Source organism: Ixodes scapularis, unplaced genomic scaffold (genome assembly GCF_016920785.2).
Source record: "Ixodes scapularis isolate PalLabHiFi unplaced genomic scaffold, ASM1692078v2 PGA_scaffold6__148_contigs__length_123643588, whole genome shotgun sequence".
NCBI classification, from domain to species: Eukaryota; Metazoa; Arthropoda; class Arachnida; order Ixodida; family Ixodidae; genus Ixodes; species Ixodes scapularis.
Window position 1 is genome coordinate 10,691,129 of NW_024609881.1, and position 25,324 is coordinate 10,716,452.

At 42.3% G+C, this 25,324-nt stretch overlaps 1 protein-coding gene across 1 annotated transcript; it reads left to right on the forward strand.

Moving 5' to 3' along the window:
* Positions 1-10,318: 10,318 nt before the first annotated feature.
* LOC120849316 lies at positions 10,319-11,356 on the forward strand. The gene has a single exon (XM_040221523.1). It carries the CDS (start codon positions 10,319-10,321, stop codon positions 11,354-11,356), a length of 1,038 nt encoding a protein of 345 aa, XP_040077457.1.
* The last annotated feature ends 13,968 nt before the right edge of the window (positions 11,357-25,324 follow it).

Below are 25,324 nucleotides of genomic sequence, written 5' to 3' on the forward strand. Positions count from 1 at the left end.
CCTACGGAGCAGAGTAACGCAATCCTTTGAACCCCGTGTTTTGCCGACAACATGGCCGACAGAGCGGCTCGGCGCGAGTCACGTGGTACTCAGGGTTCCAGGAGGCGGCCCGCCCTATGGGAGAATACATGGAGATCGACACAACACGGCTGATTAAAAAATGAACGGCGAGTTCACACTTTTCAAAACTAGTCTGTCGTGAAGTTAGTAAATCACTAAACACTTTATCAAAGTTTTAACAATATCGAATGCGTGTGCAAATTTTGAGAAGGCAATTTCCAAGGCAATGGCGTTTGAAGCAGACAATTTTTGCTCGCAGCGGAGATGGGCTTTTCGGGTTGGCCGGAGCGGGTCACGTGAATGGTGTGACGTCGCCGTGTCGTCTGCTGCATGATGCCGCTCAGGCAATTTTTTAAAAAAAGTCAGGTCCTTGCGGGGCACAAAACTTAGCGCAAATTATTCTAAAGTGTTCCATTATTATGTCAAAAATGATTGCGATTCCGTACATTCCCACAATACTGGAGAAACAACGATTTTCTCACGTTCTCCATGCATTTCTGACCGCAGTTGGAACCTCCGGGTGTTCGCCGCTAGTCGCCGAGAGGCGGCGTTCTAGATTGCGCTACTCTGCTCCGAAGGAGCTATATAGTGCTCTAGGTGCGATGTAGCAACCTCCTTGGATGTAGCCCAAAATGAAAAATATTATTGTCGCTCCGAAACCAATGAGTTGCCCAAAACAACCAACTTTAGTTTCAGGCAAAATATTTTATTGTCAGAAACAGCCAATCGTTTTAATTCACAAAAAGCACTCGCCCTTCGGGGTTTCCCCTTTTTTTTTTTCAGGGTGACTACAGCGACTCCGATGAACTCTTGTTACCTTAAAAGTGGTGCAAATGTGTGACGTACAAGAATATTCTTGTTCGGCGGGAGTTATAGCTCTACCGCGAGTGGCGAAGGGACGAACCGAATCCAGTTGACGTAGCTGACGTAGCGTCGTAGCGTCGGCAGCGTCGGCGTTTTCGCAGTTTTCGCTTGTTGCGTTTTCCGCCGTCTCCGTGAGCAGCGAGGCGTAAGGTCCGGTTGTTGCTGTTTGTTGAGGCCGCCGATGCCGTTTGCAATCTGAAATGCCTGGTAAGCGACAGTACAGCGAATACCTTTGGAACACCAATTGCAAGATTCCTATCCGCTCGAAGTGCCGCATAAAGAACCGTCGGACTGTCGAGCGTCCTACTGTTGAGTCGGACGATTCCGAGAACCATGCTGAGGACAACGACACACCTGGCCAGTCTCAAGCCACTGGAGCCACTAGAGCTGCGACCCCACAGAGTCAATCGTGTGCCAACAGCGACGGAGACAATGCAGATGCCGGCCACCGCGCTTGTGGTGGGTTATATATTCATTATAACTTTTCTGTTTCCACGGTTTCCACGCGATTGCATCCGGGCATTCACCACTCATAATGAAAATCATTGTTGTCCCATCACAGTCGACACGGCGGCTGCGATGGACTCGGCTGCCGAAAGCGAGGACGAGACCGGGAACAAGTTGTCATCGTCGGAGGACTCGCCGGACTCGTCATCGTCGGAGGACTCATCCGACCCGTCATCATCCGATTCTGAAGATGAGTCGGATGCTCCTACCTCGCCGAATCCGGGGTCAAGAAGCGAGCTGGTTTGTGACTTGTTACGTCTAAATTTCTCTTTGCCCTTAAGCATTTCATAACCTCACAAAACGCTTTATTGGTGGTTGACGTTGAGCGCGCGCGGGAAGCGGTTGCCTCGGCCGCTTTGAAAATTTACTTCCCTAAACTGAGAGGCCTGTTTAAGACGAAAGCTCAAAATTGCCTGGCGCACAACGATTAAACCGAAACCAAAACGGTTGCTTGTTCATACACAATGCTAGGGGCTAAAATATTCGTTCTGGAATGCTGATTGCGTACAATAATTGCAATATGCTTTTCCTTTCTTCTGTTTTGCACCCTGAACTTATATAATTGATGCAATATTCTTCAATTCAAGGAGTAGTCAGCTGACCTGGCAATAGATTCAGAACTTGAATGAGAATATTTTTCTCGAGGGAAACATGGCAGCTGCATTTTTGCGAAACGAAACAAGGAATTTAATAGCATCAAAATCTTGGAAAACATTGTGACGGTGTAAGATACTGTCAAGGACACGCAGCACGGTGAATGGTGCGACCTGATCAACCAGATAAAGTCCTGTTGGCACATGCCCGAGGAGCCTCTTTTGACAGCGTCTCCTGCCAACAAAACTAAAAAAAAAAGATAAAACAAAAAAACTTGTTGCTATGACATTTCAGGCGCATGCACGCCTCGCTTGGCACGCCTGTTCAGAACACCAACTGCTCACTGCTCAAGTGATACTGCATGAGCTTGAGGCAAAGACGTTGGATGGGGTGTGGAAGCATGTCCAACTCCACCTTCCCGAAAAGAGACACCAAGGGCAGGTGGTCGGTTTCCACACTTGAATTGAGAAGTAGAGAAGTTTCCACACAGTCGAGGAATTCTTCTCAGGGACACTTTGCAGATGTTTGTCGCTCCCATCGGTAGTGAGCGTTTCTACACAACAGAGATGCTCGCTTGGACACCGCACCAGAGATATCCGTTTTAGCCCGTCCAGAAAACTGTTCTTTCCACCGCTAAGGCATGAAACTAAGGTCAGTGACAAAGCAGCATCTAAGCAACTCGTGTAACTCAAGTTCCCAGTTTTACATGATGTGGCACACACTTAAAACAACTTTAAAAAATGAAAGCCGTTTACAACTCCCTGTAATGCCGAATTAGAGCGCATCTCTGTAGGAGGAGGGAAAGATACGGAGAAGGGGCTGTGTTCCTTTTCCTCTCCTGCTTGCCTCTCATTTAGGGGAAACGTTTCTACTAAATTTAGTGGAAAAATTTCCCGCTAAATACAGTGGGGAAAATTTTCTGCTAGATTTAGCGGGGAAATGCTTCTGCGAAATTTAGCGGGGAAAGATTTCCGCTAAATTTAGCAGAAACGTTTCCCCTAAATGAGAGGCGAGCAGGAGAGGAAAAGGAACACAGCCCCTTCTCCTTACCTTTCCACAGGTACGGAGAAGGGGCTGTGGAAAGGAGAAACACAGGGATAAGATACAGAACAGAAAAACAGTGCCGACTCTCTGCTCTCATTTTCTTTTACTTCAGTAAATAGGAACCTGCTGTTTTCTTATCCTGTTGCTGGCTTTGGTCGCTGATATGGAGGCTACATCTAAGAGTGCTTGCAAGACGAAAATAGCGCAAAAGACAAGGACAAATGGAAGACTACACAGGAGAAGCATTTGTCCTGTGTAGTATTCCAATTGTCCTTGTACTTGGCACTTTCTATTTTCGTGGTGTTCAACCAACTAGGCCAACATATTATAGTGCTTACAAGGCCTGTCTTTTTCATTTGCTTCGTGTTTCTGCCAAATTATTTTCATATCCGATTCCGCACAATTTTTTAGATGCACAAGTTGGCAAATAGGACCTCGACTGCTTTTGCAAACACACTTAAAAGGTCAATAACACACAACTATCATTTTAATTATTGCTCCCAGACTCTGTTTTTAACAGATGTAACACCTAGAGCCACTAAATGAGCTGCGCAGAGTATTGGAACTTCGTTCCCCGACATTGTTGTGGGTGCCGCCATTTTGGTGCTTGTGCAGAGCAGACGGAACTGCCAATCGTCATGATTCAAAAGTGCAACTTCCTCAGCATTAGATTCAGTGTTCGGAAGCTCATGTGGTATTGCTTTGCTTTGTCTCGAACTGTGTAAATATTTTCGAGGACAAAAAATGGTTTACCGTGATTTCAGATAAACCTTCAGATAACTGGCAACCATGATTTTAAGCCAAAATATGGGCGAGTGCCTTTACTCTGAAGCGTAGCTTGTTTAGTGGCACTAGTAGCACCTACAGAGAGCAGCCACCACAGCGTCAGTCAGGGTTTTCAAGGTTGTTGAAAGTTCAGCAGGTAGCCTGTTTTTTCTGTTCTTTCTATTTATGTTATCCACTTTTTCATTGGTTTGGTCATGTTAAAAAAAAAGAAGGGGGTGTTGTGCAGTCTTCTGTTGGGTGATTTCAGATAAGATCGACCAAAGGATGGCTAGTCGACATTTTCAAATCAACTGATGTTTTTATATGTTATTGTCTAGTGTCTGGTATGAACGAATCCAAACTTAGTTTTGACTAGAAAAAATACTTGGGGACAGGAAAAATCGTAAGGCATGAGGTGGTGGACAGTTGCATTAACGCGCACTGATGGAGGGGGCCCGTTTGAGAGTGAATAACTAAAGCGATAACATTAGGAGAACTCTAATACGTTTTAGGCGCAAACTATGGGTATAGCTTGCTTGTAATATAAAGTAATCATATTTATTTAAAATTTATTTATTTTTCTAAAAATTGACAAACATGCCTGCTCGAACGACAAAGGGCAAACTTTGGAGGTCTGTATCTCATGAAATAATTTAATCATTATGATATAATTTGCAGATATTATTCTACTAATATATAGCTAATATATAAAAAATAACTAAGGTATCTGTGTGATACAATAGTTAGGATATATTTAGTCAAACATGGAAAAAAAATCAAACAAAGAAAAATTCCGATGCGAATAAAAAAAAAACACCACCCTCGATTTTTTTTAAATTTAGGTAACCTGTTATACTCTATCTCGGCATTCATTTCCATTAAAAACATTTTGCATCATTTTATTGAGAAAGAAGATACAACTCCCCAAAGTAGGGTCCTTTTTCAAAGCCTACACTTAGCAGTGTTTTATACGAGAACTGACTCTGAGTTCCAGTTTCATGAAACCAACACACATCTTTTATATATTTTTATTCAGATGAGGCCAATGATAACTAAAGAAATCGTTCACACACTTAAATTAAGGAGAAACTACTATGTACAAAGAGGTATCATATTACGGACTAGTGATCCGAGAAAAGATCATGCAGCCATCGGCCACTAGGAACTTTGTTTACTTTATTCTCCTGCGACACTATATGCTATTCCCTCTTCCGCTCTACCTTCATCTCTCTCTTTCTCTCTCTCTCATATATATCCCTGATATATATCCAGAACAAAAACATGTTCAAGCATTCCCTTTCTGCGTGGTAGTGTTCTGTGGCTAGCAAAAATCATTTCCTCGCTAAGCTCACGATTATGGCAAAATAGTTGCCGGAAACCGCAGACGACACTCGTCGCTAGTTCTGGCAAAACGGCAGATACAATCTTTTTTTCGCATTTCCCCGTTCGCTGTCAAGGACAAGGGGGTTCGCTTCAACCAGCAAAACATGGCCGCCGACGCCTGTTTACTGAGCAGTCATGCCTGTCGCCATCTCACTCGCTGGCGTCACGGGCGATAATATCAGGCACAAAGGGGCACACCAACCGGCAGCATTATCCCCAAATACTCGAGCCTCGCGTAAATACATAGAGTGTAAACGCTGTCGCCATGTTATCGTAGTAAGACCGCCCCCCCCCCCCCCCCCCTCCCTCAACGGGGGACTGCAGTACGCGACGGGGTACTAACACAACGGCGACGATATCGACATCGCGGGCTCCGAATTTTCCCATAGTTCTACTCTACGGGCATTTCTCGAAACGCTTGATATTGTGTACGCCCGCCTGGAAGGATTTCAGGCACGTAGTTAAGATGAGGCGGTTCTCCGCGGCAAAAGAAAGCAATTTCACAAAAGCTTAAAAGTGGCGGCGACGCGTGTGCGGTGAACGCTTGTAGTTTTGGTGTAGACAGGGTGTGTGTGTTCTCGTTGTTGACACCAGCCGGCGATAAGGCACTGCAGGCGGTAGCTCAGTACAGCAAAGGCTAATCCGAGTGACCATCAACGTAACCCCACCGCCAACCCCTCGCGAACCGGTCGCCGACATGGCTCAGGCTGTGTCATGAACCACGTGGTAGAAGCTCGGGTGCTTTCATATCAGCGCGTGGAGTGACGACAGTGCGATTCCGGAAAGTCTTTTTCCAAGGCCGCTGACCACAATTTTTTGTCTGGAGACTTTCCCTCTTTTTTCCTTTGACGTGGATCAAGCTTTGCCGACAGCCTCAGTTGTGACCTCTCTTTTCAAATGTACGTTTGCAGTGAGTGAGCTCCTCAGCCTCGGACTTGTCACTTGTGCACCCAGTAGTTCTTTCACTTGGCAATTATATGCCATCAGTTGGGGTTTAATTTCTATTATTTATGTATACATTATGAAGACGTCCTGGAGCTCCGAACGAGTGTTTTGTGCAGATTACTTTTGCAAACACAAAAAGACTATACCAAAGCAGCGGAATTTTCGAAGTGTTGGCGAGTTGGACCTAAACTCGTTGAAGCAAATTCTTCCGCCTGACTGTTCCACCAAAGTGAGTGCGACGGACTATCTGTGCTACCATTGCTTCATGCACATCACTAAGGAGATCTCGATGCGAAGCTCAGAGCAGTGCCCTGACATATTTGTGCCAGCTGAAGAAGCAATTGAAGATCTAAATCGCAGCATACTACCTACAGATGTGTCGCCGCTGAGACAACCAAGCGTCGTAAGAAGTCGGGACAGGCCTGCCTATGTCAAGAGAAAGCAGACAGAACTGGAGCAGGTTGCTGTCAAGAATATACGCTCAAGGCTACGTATTGCGTACGACAGGGACGCACCATCGGGGTCGTCCGAACCAACATGCTCCACAGGCACTGAGTGGGTGGACAACTTTCGGCAGGCCTTCGAAACCGCCACCTCTCTCCGGGAACGTTGTCAACTGCTTACACTCCTGCCGTCAACACTGACGAAGAATGAGGTTCAAAAGATGATTCCACAGGCCTCAATGTACCTCATCAGTAAATCCCGAAAACTCAAGAAAAGCATGGCGTGTGGTATGAGCCGGATCCTTACACGAGGTGCAAGGTGAGCCCTGAGAACCTGTCTGCTGCCCTAGAGTACTTCACGAAAGACGAGCTACAATGTTCGCGCCAAAGTCCCAACCAGAAGGACGTCATCTCTGTCATGCTCAACGGAGAGAAAACGTTCGTGCCAAAGCGCTTCATGACACGCTCAATACGAGAGGCCTTCCGTATATACAAAGACAAGCATCCCGATTCCGGCGTTGGGCTAACGAAATTTTATTCGTTGCGCCCTAGATGGGTCCAATGTATTCCACACCAGGAAGTGTGCGTTTGTGTGCGCTGCGCCAATTATTATCTTTGTATTGCCGCTCTAGAGAACGTTACAGGCTCAACATTCAACACTGGTGAAATGAACTCGGCATTTCTGTGCGACCCAGCAACAGAACTGTGCCTTCAAGGAGACTGTGATCACTGCCCAAAAGGGCAGTTTCTTACACTCCAGGAACTTGATATCCCGGAGGATGAAGAGATTGTGCTTGCAACATGGGAGTCCGGCGACCTTGTGAAAAAAACTTTGGAACCTGAGACTTTCCTAAAAGTCATCCAAGTGACGGTTGGAAGTTGGGTACTTCACAACCATATCCGGCAAACGCAAGGTAAAGCGATCTACGATGAAAAACAGTGCATGCAACGCGGGAGCATTTTCTTTCATTTTGACTTTGCTGAAAACTGGACCATCGTGCTTCCTGACGAAGTGCAAGCATATCACTGGAAAAAAAAACAAGTTTCGATATTTACATGTGTAGTGACGACAAGAAAATCTACAAACAGCTTTGCCATCATCAGTGAGGACCTGTGTCACGACGCTGCTCACGCTTGCTTGGCTCTAGAAAAAGTGAAGGAGTGGGTTGAAGACAACGTTGCGGTATACTCGTACGTGACGTACGTAAGTGACGGCGCCGCCAGTCATTTCAAGAATCGCTACCAGCTTCACCAATTTGCAAAGGACGATTGCCCACAAGCCCAGTGGTTATTTTCTGCATCTGGACATGGGAAAAATGCATGTGACGGAGTTGGCGGACTCGTGAAGCACCAGGCCACGCTGAACAACCTGAGAGAACGTTCAGTAAGCGCAATTCAGACGGCCAGGACAATGGTGAGCGTTCTATCAAAGAAACTGAAAGGCGTGCATCTTGTATATCTGGACGAAAATGAGGTTGTTCGGTATCGTGAACAAAAAAAAAAAGAAGAGTGGCTGACGGTGCGCGCCTTCCCTGGCATTCAGTCTTGGCACGCGTGGCGGCTCAGCAAGTCATCAACAGAAGGGACCTGTGACGTATATGTAGCACGGACAGTCGGACCTGCTTGGAAGCAACTTCATTAAATGGGTACAGCGAGGAAAACCTTAGCGTAAAGTGCCGAATTTGATTTCCCAAGGACTGCTCATTTTGAATGCAGGGACATCTTATTTATCACATTTTTCTTCACGGGGTATTTAACCTACTGTTTTTGTTGGTGGTTACTAATAATTTTTATCTGATCACTATAAAAAAAATCCCAAAATGTTATCCTCGAGCAGGATAAAATATATCGGCTTGCCACGATTCATTCATACACCGAGAGCATCGAAGCTGCTCCAGTTAGGCACTATGGCATCCGTCACCTGAAATTGTTTGTAATCGTAAATACACAGCCAACCTAAATAACTTACTATTATATCTTTGTTTTTGTGTGTGGAAGTAAAGTTATTTATTTTACTATAGATGTAAAAAATACCGGAAGGTACAACTTCACACTGCATCATCTTTTCTCAAATCATTAGTCTCTAATATGATACCACTTTGTACGCTTATGTAAAATGCTGTATATAGTTTCTCCTCCCTTTTACTGTGTGACCGATCGCTCTTTTTATCAATGACCTCATCTGAATAAATGTATATAAAAGATTTGTGCAAGTTTCATGAAACTGGAACTCAGAGTCACTTCTTGTATAGGACACTGCTAAGTGTAGGCTTTGAAAAAGGACCCTACTTTGGGGAGTTGTTTCTTCTTTCACAGTGAAATGATGCAACATGTTTTTAATAGAAATGAATGCCGAAATAGAGTATAACAGGGTACCCAAATTTTAAAAAAATCGAAGGTGGTGTTTTTTTTTTATTCGCATTGGAATTTTTCTTTGTTTGATTTTTTTCCCATGTTTGCCTAAATATATTGTAACTATTGTGTCACTCAGATACCTTATTTATTTTTTCAATAATAGCCATATATTAGTAAAATAATGTTTGCAAGTTATGTAATAATGATTAAATTATTTCATGAGATACAGATTTCCAAAGTTTGCCATTTGTCGTTCGAGCAGGCATGTTTGGCAATTTTTGGAAAACTAAATAAATTTTTAATAAATATTATTACTTTATATTACAAGCAAGTTGTACCCATAGTTTGTTTGTAAAAAGTTTTAAAATTCTCCTAATTTTATTGTTTTAATTATTCACTTTTAAACTTGCCCCCTCCATCAGTGCGCGTTATTGCAACTGTCCACCTCTCCCTGCCTTACGATTTTTCTTGTCTCCAAACTTTTTTTCTGGTCAAAACTAAGTGTGGATTCGTTTATACCAGACACTAGACAATGTCATATAAAAACATCAGTTGATTTAAAAATGTCGACCAGCCACTCTTTGGTCGATCTTATCTGAAATCACCCTGTTCTTTTTGTTGGGTTGCTTTCTGGATATGATCATGCATTCCCATAGCCCGTTTATTTTCTTGTTATTTTTATGTAGTGAAATATTCTAACACGTGACTGAAATTCTGTTCAGGATGAGCTGCTATACCCAGCAGCCAAGCTGTCAATGGCAGAAAGCCTCCTGATGGTAATGGGCCACAGCCTTCGGCACTGTTCATCCAAGGAAGCCACGGAGAGCGTACTCAAGCTGATTGACTCTCATCTACCGAAGGATACAAAGTATCCTACAACAAAATACTGCTTTTTCAAGCATTTTGCTGGAAGTGTGGGTAGGAAGACTAGGCATTTCTACTGTAGCAGCTGCATGGGTTACATTGGAGAATTAGGTCCTAGTGACGGTGAGGCCTGTTGTAACCAGTGTGGTATGAAGCATTCTGAAAACGACCTTGTGAAGTCGTTGTCCTACTTTTTTACCTTAGATCTTGCTAACCAAATCCGTGAGATGCTTGAGACGAGCGATGGCAGCATCCTAGGCAAACACCGTTTGTCGTACGATGTAACAGACGTGACTGAAAGTCTTGGTTGCAGTAGGCTCCCACTGGGTGCAGATGACCTAACTGTAACCTTTAACACTGATGGTGTACCGCTTTTTGAAAGCAGCAACTTTGGAATTTGGCCCTTGCTTGTCCAAGTTAATGAACTTCCATTTAGGGAGCGAATGCAAAAGCTCCAATTGTTTGGACTATGGTTTGGTTCAAGGAAACCATCTATGAATACATTCCTTGTGCCCTTTGTGAAAGCATTGAATGAGCTGTCGTCGTGTGGCATCTCATGGACCGACAAGGGAGGGAATACCATAGTGTCCAAGGTATTCCCAGGGCCTTGCACGGTGGACACCGTTGCAAGGTGCGAACTCATGCAGATGACACAGTTTAACGGTGCATATGGATGTGCATGGTGTGAGGAGCCCGGCGAGGTGGTGGAAAAGGGGAAGGGGCATTCTCGTGTGTACCCAGCCGGTGCTGCTCCTCCCAAAAGGAGGACGCACGAGTCTTTCTCGCAGCATGCCCGCAAAGCGCGTAAAGGCGAACCAAGCTGTGGTGTAAAAGGGTCAAGCGTTCTTTTACTACTTTCTTTTTTTAGCTTTAATACAGGCTTTGTGGTAGATTACATGCATGCCGTATGTTCAGGCTTCGTGCGATCCACCACATTTCTCTGGTTCAAGGCAAAGCGACGTGACGCGTTTAACCTGCGTCCCTTTATGAGGGATATGGATGCTAAGCTGATGGGCTTGCAGCCCATTTGGGAAATGTCAAGACTGCCCAGATCCCTGAATGTCATGAAAGAGTGGAAATCGTCGGAATGGAGAAACTGGCTGCTGTACTACTCCCCTGTAGTTTTGAAAGGAATCCTTCCTTCGAAATATTTCAACCATTGGATGCAGTTTGTTGAGATCATGCATTACCTGTTAGGTCCATCACTTTGTATTCAAAAGCTCCGAGTCCTTAGGGTCACCATGTTTGGTTTTGTCCAGAAGTATCAGGAGTTGTATGGCAAAGAGCATGTTACATACAACACACACCTGCTCATACATCTTGTCGATAGTGCAATGGAGTGGGGCCCGCCTTGGGGCTACTCATTATACCCCTTCGAGTCCATTAATGGGAAACTGGGGCGGCTTGTGAAGGGAACTCGTTATCCACATATGCAAATTGTGGACAAGTTTTCTTTGCTCCAGGCCTTACCAAGACTTTGGAGATCTACATCTCATCAAATGGGAGAGGGGGGAAATAAGCCACTTATTTAAGGCCCTGCTGAAGGGATACAACTTGAAAGTCCAGTACACGCGCAATGGCCTCATTCATTTTTATGGGAAGGGACAAGATAGGGATGTTGGAAGACAGTACAAAAAGATTGAAAGTGGGTGTTTTAAGCTCTGCACTGCTGAACTGGACAAATCTCGGAGGAAAAATTCTTACGTTGTGGCAGATGGTGTCTTTGGTCGCATTACTAAGACAGTCGCCTACTGCTCGAAAGACCACACAGAATGTGATTGCTTAAAGGAAGTTGATTTGTATGTAAGAGCACAACATGTTCAAAACAACGTACTGAGTAGGTTCAGTGGGGGTAAATTTTTTCAGTTTGTTGAAGTTAATGACACTAATCAAGTTTTGAAGGTTAATGCTAGGTCTGTACAAAAGTGTGTGCGTCTCTGCTGTCCTCCTCACACTTACTTAGCCACTGTAAGGGAAACGTTTGTGCTAGAGTCTGCATAAACTTACGTGCAGTTCTGGGTGTTTACCAGATTCCTTGTTTTAGCCAGAAGAAAACGACAAAAGGAAACCATAAATGGGTAATGGAGTGAAAATTTAAATGCACAGTTGACACAAAACGAAATGCGAACAGACCGTGCTTGGTTTTTAGAAGATGCTGCACCCCTGCAGTAGTAAAATCCCGGGAGATGCCCCAACCCTGAAAGATAGTGCATCCCTATTTTTGGCTTGATTTGTTATATTTTTTTAAACACCGAAACACAGCCCACTCCTAGTAATAGTAGTGCTGGGATCAATGAGGGCCTCGTCATACATGCGGCTTGTTCACTGTGGCGGGATATAAGCGAACGCTGCTGACTGGGAAGTACAGTCATCTTTGCTTCATTGCCCCTCACCATCATTACAAGCTTGGAAGGGACACCACCTAAAAATAGCAATTTTTTTCAAACTTTTCTTGAATGTACATTGAAAGTTAGCCCACTCCATATTTTCAGCTGATTTGCGGTTGGTGTTAGGTGGGCTATCTCTCGGGATTTTATGGTAGGTTGCGGCTGGGAATGTGCAGCTCCATCTTTGATGTCTTAAGTTCTCGCTCAGTGCATATCAAATTTCGTCGTCATGCCTTTAGGTGATGCAGCATAGGTCAAAAACCATGCACCCGCTATTCGTGTTTCTTCTAGTTCCGACTGAACATATTTTGATCACCAATAGTCAAGTACCGTAAAATACTGAAATCCATGCCATGATAAACCATGATAAAAACCATGCCACGATAAGTACCACCCCTCAATTTCGTAATAGTTGGGAAATACGCATGGCATGCATCTGCATAATGATGACCAAAGAAGCACCCATCTTCCAGTTTTTTGCAATTATCTCAAAATTTTAAGTGGGCACTTGCTAGGGACGTTTTGGTAGGATTGACCACAACCATAAACGGCAATTGCACATTTGTATTTTGAACAAGTTACCTTATCCCAAGGCACAATCTGACGTGGAATATCTCTGGCATGTGTGTCACATCTTGTCTCTGCACTGGTGCTTAATGGAGCATTTTTATTTTTTGTGTTTTTCTTTGGCATAGTTTTTTTCTTCTGTCTTTATTTTAATATATATTTTTATTTAATATGACAGCTGGGAGTCAGTGCAGTGTCCCTGGTCTTCTGTTTTTGTTTTCTGTACTTCTGTTGCTGTACTATGTTTCATGCTATGAAAATTCAGGGTTTATATCCTGAAGCAACAAAAGTTGTTCTAGGGTTGGTTTAATTGTTTTCAATCCTCTTTATTTTGTTTAGAAATCTCATATCCAATTTCTAAGCTAAATTAAGGCTGGCATTCTTTATTTGTATCACGGGCAGAAATCTTTTTAAGGAATAAAAGAAATAAAATAGCGTTTTTTGTTTTGTTTTTTTAATTTCACAGTGCAATTTTCCTTACCTCCTGTGCTATAGATTTGTTTTCTCCATTAACTGTTAAGAAGTTAGTGAACTTCAAACACCAAATCAATTCTAGGTTCATTTTAAGGTAGCTGCTTACTCCTTTATGGGCAGCATAAAATATGGCTGCTTGGAAGGGGTTAATTTGTATGTAAAAATGGAAGTTCACAGCATTATACTCATGAATTCACTGAGTGTCATACATCTAGTGGTATATGTAAACCTTAAGATTTGTGTACATCCCTAAGCAATGCTTGACTTTTTGTGCAGAGGTTGATAGCTGCTGTACCATTGCTGTGATAAAGAATGTGCGCACTTTGTATCTAAAATATTGTAAGCCAGGTTCATTGCTTCATCTGTGTGCGACTTTGCAGCCCCCAGTAAAGTGCATTAGCTGTATTCTAGCTGACAATGAATTGTGTAAAGTTGTGAATAAATGTTTTCGATGCATCTGAAGAAATTTGTTTGTCCTGCCTAATGCACAGTGTAAATTCATGCTTTTTTTGTTTTGTTTTTTTCACCATTGTTTTTGGTGGGTTCCCACTCCAAAGAATGGAAATCAGCCGATGTGTCTGCTACTTTTGATAAAGCTGGCCGCGGTGTGTCATCGCTTTTCTGCATAGATGAGGCATGAGAGTTGTTCGCTTTCAAATATTTAAACTCAATGATGTTACTATTTTCACAGACTGAGCGAGAGCGGCATGGCGTGTCTTTCAAACACCCGGCCTTCAGCGCGCGCTCTATGCCTTCCACCATGCTTTGGCAGTATGCGGGGGCTGGATGTGCACGAGATGTTGAAGCATTTTCGAGGGGGAGACTCAAGCTTGAGGGGAGACAACTGAAGCTCCTCCCTGTTCTCACCTTGTCAGTTACCTTAGAGACTTTATAATGCAAGCTATAGGCTCTCAGTGGTGTCAAGTTTGGGATTCCAATGTTTGCACATATGAGTCTGAGCAAAAATGTTTATTCTGAGACATAAGTGCATTGGTTTTTTTGCAGGGTACCCTTGCTGGGGGGGGGGGGGGGGGGGGGTCCTCTAGAGCAGAAAGCACAAACCAGCTGATATCAACTACTCATTGATACAAACTGTTTTGAATCCCTATTGAGGAGACAAAGAAATGTCTGTTGCAAGGGATTAAACTCAAGTTCATGTCCAGTGACTAAGCTCAAAATAATGAATGATGAAACTTATATATCTAATGAGTAAACCCAAAAAATATTGACCTCTTAATGATAAAAGGTTTTTGCAAATAAGTAAATTCAAAATAATATTGAGTTCTTGACGATAAAACTCGTTTGCATCATGCATATTGCATTCATCGTGATGAGCAAACTCAATTGCATCCTTAATGATTAAATTCAAAGGAATATATGTACATCAAGTTCACAATGGAGCAAACTCAATTGCATTCCTAATGAGTAAATTCATTAGAATCGATATTGAGTTTCTAATAATCAAACTCCACTGCATTCCTGATAAGCAAAATCAGTAGAATCGATATTGAGTTTCTTATGATCTGTCTCACTTGCATTCTTAATGAGTATAATCAGTAGAATCAATATTGATTTTCTAATGACCAAACTCAATTGCATTCCTAATGAGTGAAATCAATATAATCGATATTGATTTTCTAATGACCAAACTCAATTGCATTCCTAATGAGTGAAATCAATAGAATCGGTATTGATTTTCTAATGACCAAACTCAATTGCATTCCTAAGGAGTGAAATCAATAAAATCGATATTGATTTTCTAATGATCAAACTCAATTGCATTCCTAATGAGTGAAATCAATAGAATCGATATTGATTTTCTAATGATCAAACTCAATTGCATTCCTAATGAGTGAAATCAATAGAATCGATATTGATTTTCTAATGATCAAACTCAATTGCATTCCTAATGAGTGAAATCAATAGAATCGATATTGATTTTCTAATGATCAAACTCAATTGCATTCCTAATGAGTGAAATCAATAGAATCGATATTGATTTTCTAATGATCAAACTCAATTGCATTCCTAATGAGTGAAATCAATAGAATCGATTTTGATTTTCTAATGATCAAACTCAATTGCATTCCTAATGAGTAATATCAATAGAATCGATATTGAGTTTCTAATGATCAAACTCAATAGACGTTGAGTTTATACTGAGTTTCAATTGACTCTATAGGAACACAGTAGAAAGTCAATTCAAACTCATTGATCATTTTTGTAAGGGTATCCCTCACTCGTAAGATCGCAGTTGGAGTACGCGTCCATTATTTGGCATCCTCATCAGATGTATCTAACCAATAATATTGACTCAATTCAAAATAAAGCCCCCAGGTTCATAGCTAAGGATTACTCCCGATACTCAAGTGTGACTAACATAAAACACTCCCTCAACCTCTTGCCACTTCATTGTCTTAGATATATTTCCCGCATGTCCTTTTTCCACAAGCATGGTTGATCTGCTTTCAGAGATTCATACATCCAGCCTCCTCATCATGTCTCTTCCCGCGTAGATCACCCTTCAAAGTACGCCCCGTTTTCGCTCGCACCAACCTATTCAAAAACTCCCCTCTCCTCCTCGCTGTCTCCAATTGGAACAGCCTACCCAGCGATATTGCGTCGATCACCTCAGCCCAGATGTTTTCCAACGCCCTAACGAATGTATAACGATGTATGTAGTTTTTTCTTCCCTAATTTCACTAAGCATTCTTTTGTCTTTTCTGTTATTATATGTTGCGCCAACGCCATCTTTTTGTGAACAAAGTGCACTATACCCTTACAAAAATGATCAATGAGTTTGAATTGACTTTCTACTGTGTTCCTATTGAGTCAATTGAAACTCAGTAAAAACTCAACGTCTAATGAGTTTGATCATTAAAACTCAATATCGATTCCATTGATATTTTTCATTAGGAATGCAATTGAGTTTGATCATTAGATAATCAATATCGATTCTATTGATTTTACTGATTAGGAATGCAATTGAGTTTGATCATTAGAAAATCCATATCGATTCTATTGATTTCACTCATTAGGAATGCAATTGAGTTTGATCATTAGAAAATCAATTTCGATTCTATTGATTTCACTCATTAGGAATGCAATTGAGTTTGATCATTAGATCTCAATATCGATTCGACTGATTTTACTCATTAGGAATGCAATGGAGTTTGATTATTAGAATATCAATATCGATTCTAATGAATTTACTCATTAGGAATGCAATTGAGTTTGCTCCATTGTGAACTCGATTTACATATATTCCTTTGAATTTAATCATTAAGGATGCAATTGAGTTTGCTCATCATGATGAATGCAATATCCATGATGCAAACGAGTTTTATCGTCAAGAACTCAATATTATTTTGAATTTACTTATTTGCAAAAACCTTTTATCATTAAGAGGTCAATATTTTTCTATAGTTTACTCATTAGATATATAAATGAGTTTCATCATTCATTATTTTGAGCTTAGTAACTGGACATGAACTTGAGTTTAATCACTTGCAACAGACATTTCTTTGTCTCCTCAATAGGGATTCAAAAAAGTTTTTATCAATGAGTAGTTGACATCAGCTGGTTTGTGCTTTCTGCTCTTGAGGACCCCAGCAAGGGTACCCTGCAAAAATACCAATTAACTTATGTCTCAGAATAATCATTTTTGCTCAGACTCATATGTGCAAACATTGAATCCAAAACTTAACACCACTGAGAGCCTATAGCTTGCATTATAAAAGCTCTAAGGTCACTGACAAGGTGAGAACAGGGAGGAGCTTCAGTTGTCTCCCCTCAAACTTGAGTCTCCCCCTCGAAAATGCTTCAACATCTTGTGCAAATCCAGCACGCGCATACTGCCAAAGCATGGTGGAAGGCACAGAGCGCGCGCTGAAGGCCGGGTGTTTGAAAGACACGCCATGCCGTTCTCGCTCAGTCTGTGAAAATAGTAACATCATTGAGTTTATATACTATAGTCACTTTGTAAAGGAAGGAAACAAAAGAAATATTTGAAAGCGAACAACTCTCATGCCTCATCTATGCAGAAAGCGATAACACACCGGCCAGCTTTATCAAAAGCAGCAAACACATCGGCTGATTTCCATTCTTTGGAGTGGGAACCCACCAAAAACAATGGTGAAAAAAAAAACAAAAAAAAACAACAACATGAATTTACACTGTGCATTAGGCAGGACAAACAAATTTGTTCAGATGCATCGAAAACATTTATTCACAACTTTACGCAATTCATTATCAGCCAGAATACAGCTAATGCACTTTATTGGGGGCTGCAAAGTCGCACACAGATGAAGCAATGAACCTGGCTTACAATATTTTAGATAAAAAGTGCGCACATTCTTTATCACAGCAATGGTACAGCAGCTATCAACCTCTGCACAAAATGTCAAGCCAGCTCCGGTCCTTTGTCTATGATTGCCCTCCCCCCCCTATGTAATGTCCGAAAGGGTTTCTAGGGTAAATAAATAAATAAATAAATAAACATCGCAAAATCTTGTACGCTTCCCACTTAGTTTTTTTACTCCAGTTCTCGACAACAAAAATAATTGGTGAATGAAGAAAACGTATTCTTTTATTGCGGAAATGTTTTTAGCTAGAACGCTAGCCAACGGATTCTAGTTTGCCATATCATAGAGATTGGATTCTTAACACAAGCTCTTTCGCAAGCAAGCATGCGGTGCTTAGATCGCGTCACTTTGTCGCCACAGTGTCGCCTCTCCAGCTCTTTGTCGCCTCTTCAGATAATGCTGTCCTGGTTGAAAGGTTGGGACAAAGGGGTCAAAGTTGGGGTTTCCAGGGGTGAAGGGCTTTAGGCGACTGATGGCGCAGCGTGGCAATCGTGGCCCCTCCGGTCATTTGTAGGTTGTTCAAGTCGCACTAGGAAGTCCATAAGTGAAGTTTGGCAAATTACCCGGTAGGGGTCCTTGATATTTTATGAGGGGCTATTGAAACGGCCAGTTTGGCCGGTGAATAATTGTATGAGCAAGAGCTTATAGATATATTATTGGCTGTTTGGGTGTTGCTCATCATAAGTCCGTCTTAAGGCTTTTTACTCAACACTGCTAGCTCTTTGGCAGATCGGCGGCAAGCCACTGTGAGGGAAGTCCCGACTGAACTGTACAGCATCAGTCGAAATGGGAGGAATAAATACCGGCCATATGCGGAGGTATTGTTAGAGTTAGACCACTCTCTCGGGTTATTTTACGTCTATTATCTATATTCGAGCTTTCCAAAATGCCAGAGAAGCATTCGTCCATCTTTATCGCAAAATTTCTTCAACCTCTATCATAACCGTATTTACTTATTAATATATATATATATATTTTAAATAATCGTATCACAAACGTGTAAAAGAAAAATGAAGCTCTGAGTGCTGTGATTAACACTGCGAATTGATGAATGATTGGTTTTTAGTCTTGCTGTAGCAAACGTTTTAGTTTGCTGGCATTGTTTCGGGTCCAAAAGAAATTACAAAACGATTACGGCGTCAGACTAGAAACTAAAATTTTCGACCTGTTGGCGCGAAGATAGCCTTGAACAAAAAGGAGCATATTTTACGACCTAATTTTTATGACCTTAATAAATGTGAAAAAGCTGTCCTCTTTCTTATTACTGTAGCGAATGCAGCAATACGTTAACACATTTATCTCCGCATGAAAACAAGAACCGCGTAAGTGATACCTGACTCTCTACAGGTGTTCGCCAAATCTCTTCGACGCAACATTTTATTGTCCGCCGTTTTTGTCCTTGCTTGAGAGAGTAGTTTACTTGTGTTGTGAAACCCCAAGCCTGTGCGTAATATCATAAAAATATAGAAATTTAGCATTCTGTAGGCAATTTTAATTGTTAAGACGGGTGCTTGGGCAATTGTAGAAACACGCTATCGAACAATAATATCGGCCCAGCTCACACAAAAGATGACGATGATCGAAAACAGAGTGTTTTCTTTGTTTCGTGGTCCTCTTTTGCGTGATCTGCTCTTAACGTTTGAAAGCGTAATTTTAATATGTTCCTTATTTATGATCGGGTAAATCACACTGAGCAATTTGTTCGGAGTAATTCTATGTAAAAACTGCAAAATCTTAAATGTCGGATTGTTCACCCGTTCTCGGAAATAAAGCTAATAGCGACGTGTGCGACCAAAAGTGCCGCTGTGGTCGAATTTCGCGATTGACCGAACCATAAAGCTTTTGCACACTGAAAATGTTTGCTCCGTTTGTGGTTCACGGCGAGGCTTAAATAGGACCATGTTTATATGCATACAGAGATAATCACTAGACAAGATGCCAGCGAGTACCGCTGCCCAACTAAGCTGGGCTCCGCCTTAGATGCTGGCTTTTGGAAGCAGGCGGGGTTGAAGACTGCGCTGAAGTCGGGCACATCTCTAGGTCCCAATGCGCCACGTGGCTATAAGCGATTTCGCAGGCGCGATGACAGAGGTGCGGCTTGTAGACAGACGTCGTGGAGGTGTGAGCCTCTATCGACTGAAACAGGACCAGGTTTGTTTGCGTACACAGGGAATTGCTAGACATGAGGTCAGCCTGTACTGCTGCCTTTTCGGAACTGTCCTCCTGCTTCGAAGGTGACTTTTGTGCACTCGCAGGGGAAAAAAATATAAGCTGCGCCGAATAGCGCCACTTACGCAAGGGGGAAAGAGCACATAACGAGCGGACGAACAGAGCGAGAGAGCATGGCGGGAACCGCGCCGCGGCCTTACGAAATCAGTCCGGTCCAGGCCAAGACCGGCGAAACCAAAGAAAGCTGCGGATACCAGGTTGCTAAATGCTAGCGCACTTGAGCAAATACACTCGGATCTATTAGCCGAGGAACCCAATTACATGTGTTATTGAGGCTATTGGAAAAATCATCGGGTCAATCCGAACGCGGAAGCTAAATACAGCGTCTAAAGCGAGGGTTGTACGAGCCGCGTGCTTCTAAAGGGGGCGTGGATCTGCCGGCGCGCGATACCGTACGTTTTCATTTCTTCAATGTCGCGGCATCAATAGCGCGTGAGGCCGGAAGTATTCGGAGAAAACGAGCGGTATTGGCGGCTGGCATTTCTGTCGGAAACGAAATAACTGGCGCACGCAAAAACCAGCAAACAATTTAGTGACTTCTCGGAGCGGGCAACGTGGGCAAGTCACTCGCAACTCAGGAGCCGTCTAACTTCCAAGCGAGCAGCATGTATCGGCGCCCGCAGTGCCGTTTCGGGTTATAATGCCGGACACACACACACACGTGCATACACAGAGAAAAACAACAAGAACGCAGAGGCACACACACACGCACGCCCACACACACTCACACACAGACACACAAATATGCAAGCACACACCTGCAAACAGGCACACACGCACGCACATGCTGGCATACATACATACATACATACATTCAGACATGCATACACATATACATCCATTCATAGATACATACATGCATGCATACATATATAGATACATAAAAACACGTTTATATGAGGCTGCACATGTCGATATTCCGATGTAAATCAAGCCTGAACATTCGATGTTCACTTCGAAATTAGGTGAACTTAATAGGTCTAATATTTACACTAGTATATGCGTGTTTTTTTATTTTTATTAAAGGGAGAAGGGGGGGGGGGGGGGGGGCGTTGGAAACCCGACTGTTGTTTCGGGTGTACTCAGACGCCACGTCGCAGTTTTCTTCCTACAAAAAAAAGCTAGTCTAAAAAACTTGCCAAAGTCCACGTTAGGGGCGTTCGCAGATGACCGCTTTAGCGACTTAACTAACTTTTGGCGACATCTCCCGGTAGCCGCAGCCAGCAGACTGCAAATTGCATCGTCTGCTCGCTGTGCTTATTGGGAGATGGTTCCACAAGGTAATACTGCCGCTGACTCGCACGCTTACGAACGTACCCAACGTGGACTTTGGCAATTGCATTGGTCTCAATGTTTTAGGTATGAACGTCCCCCATTACATTTTACACAGTAAAAATATTGTGCATGCTCAGTGCACATTTCGCAAAAATCATGAGCTTTCTATGTGCAGGCGCCGACTTCTGCTACTTGCACAGTGGAAGATCCGCTTATGCCACTCTTACAATAATAAAGAAAACAAATACAATCTTGTGTAGATATAAGACAAATTTAGAGATTCTGCTTTGCGGGACGCCAGTGCTGGCATTGGTATTACACAACTTGTGGCTTGCGCAGATCGTGGGCTCTTTAAACGTTCTTGTACGTTGATACGAAGGAGTCTTCGATATTCTATAACGTTGTTCTTAGACAGCTGCTTATGTTACTGGTTTGCAACTGCAAGGTTTTGGTGTTTCATCTATACCCTTTACGCAGCTTTTTTTTTTTGCAGAAAACAGTTCGTGGTCTTCGGCATCTAACCACACTCCTCAAATCTCTGTAACGCGAAATTAGAGCGCAGCTCTTGTGGAGGAAGAGGAGAGGGTACAGAGGGGGAGGGGGGAAGGTAGCCACTCCTTCTCCTCCGTACCTCCTCTTCCTCCCCTCCTCCTCTCCTCCTTCCGTCCTCCTCACCTCCTCCTCTGCTCCTCGTCCTCCCCTCCTTTACTCCTCGTTTTTTCCTCCCCATGCCCGCCGCACTCTCCTTCTTTCCTCCTCCTTATTCTGCCCTCCTCCTCCTCCTCCTCCTCCTTTCCTTCACCTACTTCTCCGTACCTTCCTCTCCTCCCCAGGAAGGGTAAGTCAATTTTCTCTGTATATATTGGGGAGAAACTGAATTTGTTCATAGGTGACGTGACACCAAGTCATGTGGCGTTATTTTCTGCGCTAAATTTAGCGGGCAATAGCATTGATGTTGAGGTCACGTGACGTCCACACCAATTCACGCCGACGCTGAAGGCGACGCCGGCGTCGCGAAACCCTGAAACGGGCGCCTAAGAGCCGCACTCTAACAATCTAAGCATCGTCATCTTTAACAAAAAAAAAATTATGTATTCACGACTAAACTTTATATTCGCAGAATACGTTATAATTAAATCAGTAAATTAAAAAATAGGGCCCCTGTGTGTGACTGAAGTTTCCCATTGTTATAGATGAGCGATTCTTGAAATTTAGTATACCACGCGGTAATTAGAACGTGAACGGGCCTGCAGTTCAATAAAAGGACTATAAACTAGCATAGCTCAGCAGCTGCTGCCCAGTTTGTGCTCAACATATAAACCGTCATAGAAGAAGTGATATTATCTTCCAGTCATAGCTCACCCCTGAACTCCACTGAGAGCGAAGTCTACAGCCATGGCCCCAGCATCAGCAATGTTCTGCATCGCGACAGCTCTTGCGCTATTGGCCGGAAGCTATTCACAGGATCCTGCGAGAAAACCTGACAGGAACGGAGGTGAGAAAGTATTAAAAATCTTAAATATCTTCATTCATATATGCTTAATTTAAACGGTTCTTACTAGTGTTATGCGCAATGTAAGGATATAAATTTAGACTTTAGAATTATATGCTATCTCAATCCTAGATTTTTGTCGTTATTGAAATATGTGCATGTTTCTAAAACTAGAATTGAATGACTCAAATACTTAGATTCAAATTATTTATTTATAGTCTGTCCAGTTCTGTAATTTCACAATGGGTGTACCCACCTCAATCGACGTGTTATTAGATGACCTGTATTTGTTTGCTGATATAATTTGTAGGGGTGTGCGAGTATTCGAAGTTTCGAATACGAGTCGAATAATCCCCTTATTCGAATTGTATTCGGTTCAAGAATCGCCTGTTCAGAAATTCCCGATTATTCAGCCGCGGCCAAATATTTGGCCAGACTGCGAATATTGGATCAAGTAGGAAATAATTTCAACGCCGCGCATGCCCTGAAAAATCTGAAGTATATAAGAATATGTTGACTCACCGAAAACTACGACTCTGTTTTCGTTGAACATAAAAAAACACATATTCTGCCTCATGAGACCAGAGCAGTTTTGGCTCTTTTTCACTTTCTTTTGCCATTCAAGTTGCATGAATCGATTGCAAGTTACATCGGATATGTATTATCTAGTCATGTGCTGTTATATGTTTAAATATCACCTATATATGGCCTCAGTATCAGTTGGATCGTTAATACGCTAAGGTCATTCATTACCAGTCTACTTCTGAGAACATATCCTCAGTTGCATATTTGTCATGCTGTTTAGTTATAGACCGTTCTTTGTTTTATCTACTCCTTTTATGGCATTAATCACTGGTCAAGTTGCAATGACTATTTGCAAGCTTTTTTTTACAGGCTGCCTTGACAGATCCAGTTTTATTTTCTCTCTAGTGTGAAAGGTCATCAGTGGGCCGAAATATAATAAAAACAATATGAAAGATGTGTTGTCCCGTCCCCTGTCTTTACGTATCTAACTCTTTCTAAACCTACATCATTACCAACGCGCTCACTAAGAAGTTAAAAAAAAATAATATTCGCATGTTCGACTTTTTTTTTTTTCGTTCTGCACACATATTCGATAGTTGATTCAATATTCGAAGGTGCTTTTTCTTGATATTCGTATTCGATTCGAGTTCGAAAATATCAATATTCATACACCCCAATAATTTCATACACATTTTAGTCATAAGAACCACGCAGGCTCTGTCTCTACAGTTTATCGACGTAAAATACTTACTGTGTTTATTAAAGACACGAGAGTAAATGTTCTCCCTGTTATGTGTCTGTTGACAGCTAATTAAGGGACGAAAAGTTTTTCTTTTGCATCAATAGTGCAGCAGAGTAAAATAAATACCTTCAAGGGTTCAATTCCTTAAAAATCACAGCAAAACAATATGCACGATTATATAATTGATTTGAAAAAAAAATGTAATATGATCGAGAAGTTCATAAATCGGATGTCACTTTACAAAAGAGAGTAACATATTTCCGACATTTTAGATTAGGTATGTTTGGCGGTTGGCATTTGAGAGTGAGCGTGGCGCAGGACTTCCAAATATCTCCAAGGCAGCCTATCATAAGGTGAACTACATTCCACTGATGAAGGAAATTCTAGAAGGCTTTGGAGCATAACGCAGTTGAATATACATTGAAGGAAAAGAAGTTGACATACTTAAAGGAAATTCTAGAAGGCTTTGGAGCATAACGCAGTTGAATATACATTGAAGGAAAAGAAGTTGACATACTTAAATCTAAATAACAGCTTATAGCAACGCACCCCCTTTGTGTTCGTCGAATATGGCTTTTTAAGCCGCCGTCCTAATACGCAAGAAAAAAGGAACTCTTCAATACGTGTTTCATCTGAGTGTGACAGCCCTGTCGCACTCTTAATGAGGATTCTGTTTGAAGTCGTGTCCGGTTTCACATGTCTATAAATCAAATATGCTTCGGACATGACTGAGGCCATCATAACTGTGACGCAAACCTAGTCATTTTTAGGATGTTTGAGCAATATGACTTGACATTCAAATTTCCGCTGAAAATCCTAGCATCGATGTTTCCATGGACAAAATTATCCGTATTGATTGTCCTAAAAAAATTAAGTTTGAGAACGGCGCACTCGCAGAAAAAAAAAGATTTTAAATGATTAGACTTCAGCCTCCCACCCAACTTAATAACGTGAACGACAAAACGACACACTCCTTGCCTTTTTCAAGGAGTTTAAACCGCAAAGTTTTCTATAATCTTTTTTTTATTTTGCAATAAATGATTACTGGAATCACAATCGCGCGTCTGCCAATCGGTCGATCGTACGCTTATTTCGCTGTACACTTCCATGTGTCCTTTCTTCGCGTCCAGACCACGCGTCATGTTTAAGATCGATTTTTTTTTTAAGCAGTGTTGGGTGTAGGGAGTCTCAAGCCATTTTAATGAGATAGCATTACTAAGCTATAACTCAAGATTTTAAGCTATGTATATTCTGGCCCCCTAATGCGAAGTACGTAGTACGTATGGTTGACCATTTCAACTCACTGTGCTTGCGCCTAATTGCGCCGCGCGCAGACGGAGCGGCATTACGCACTCCTTGACATTCGCACCCTCTTCGGAGGAGCTGACGACCCTGTCGTCCTGGACGTCGTCCTAGAGGTCCTCCGAGGCACCGTCTTCGCTTCA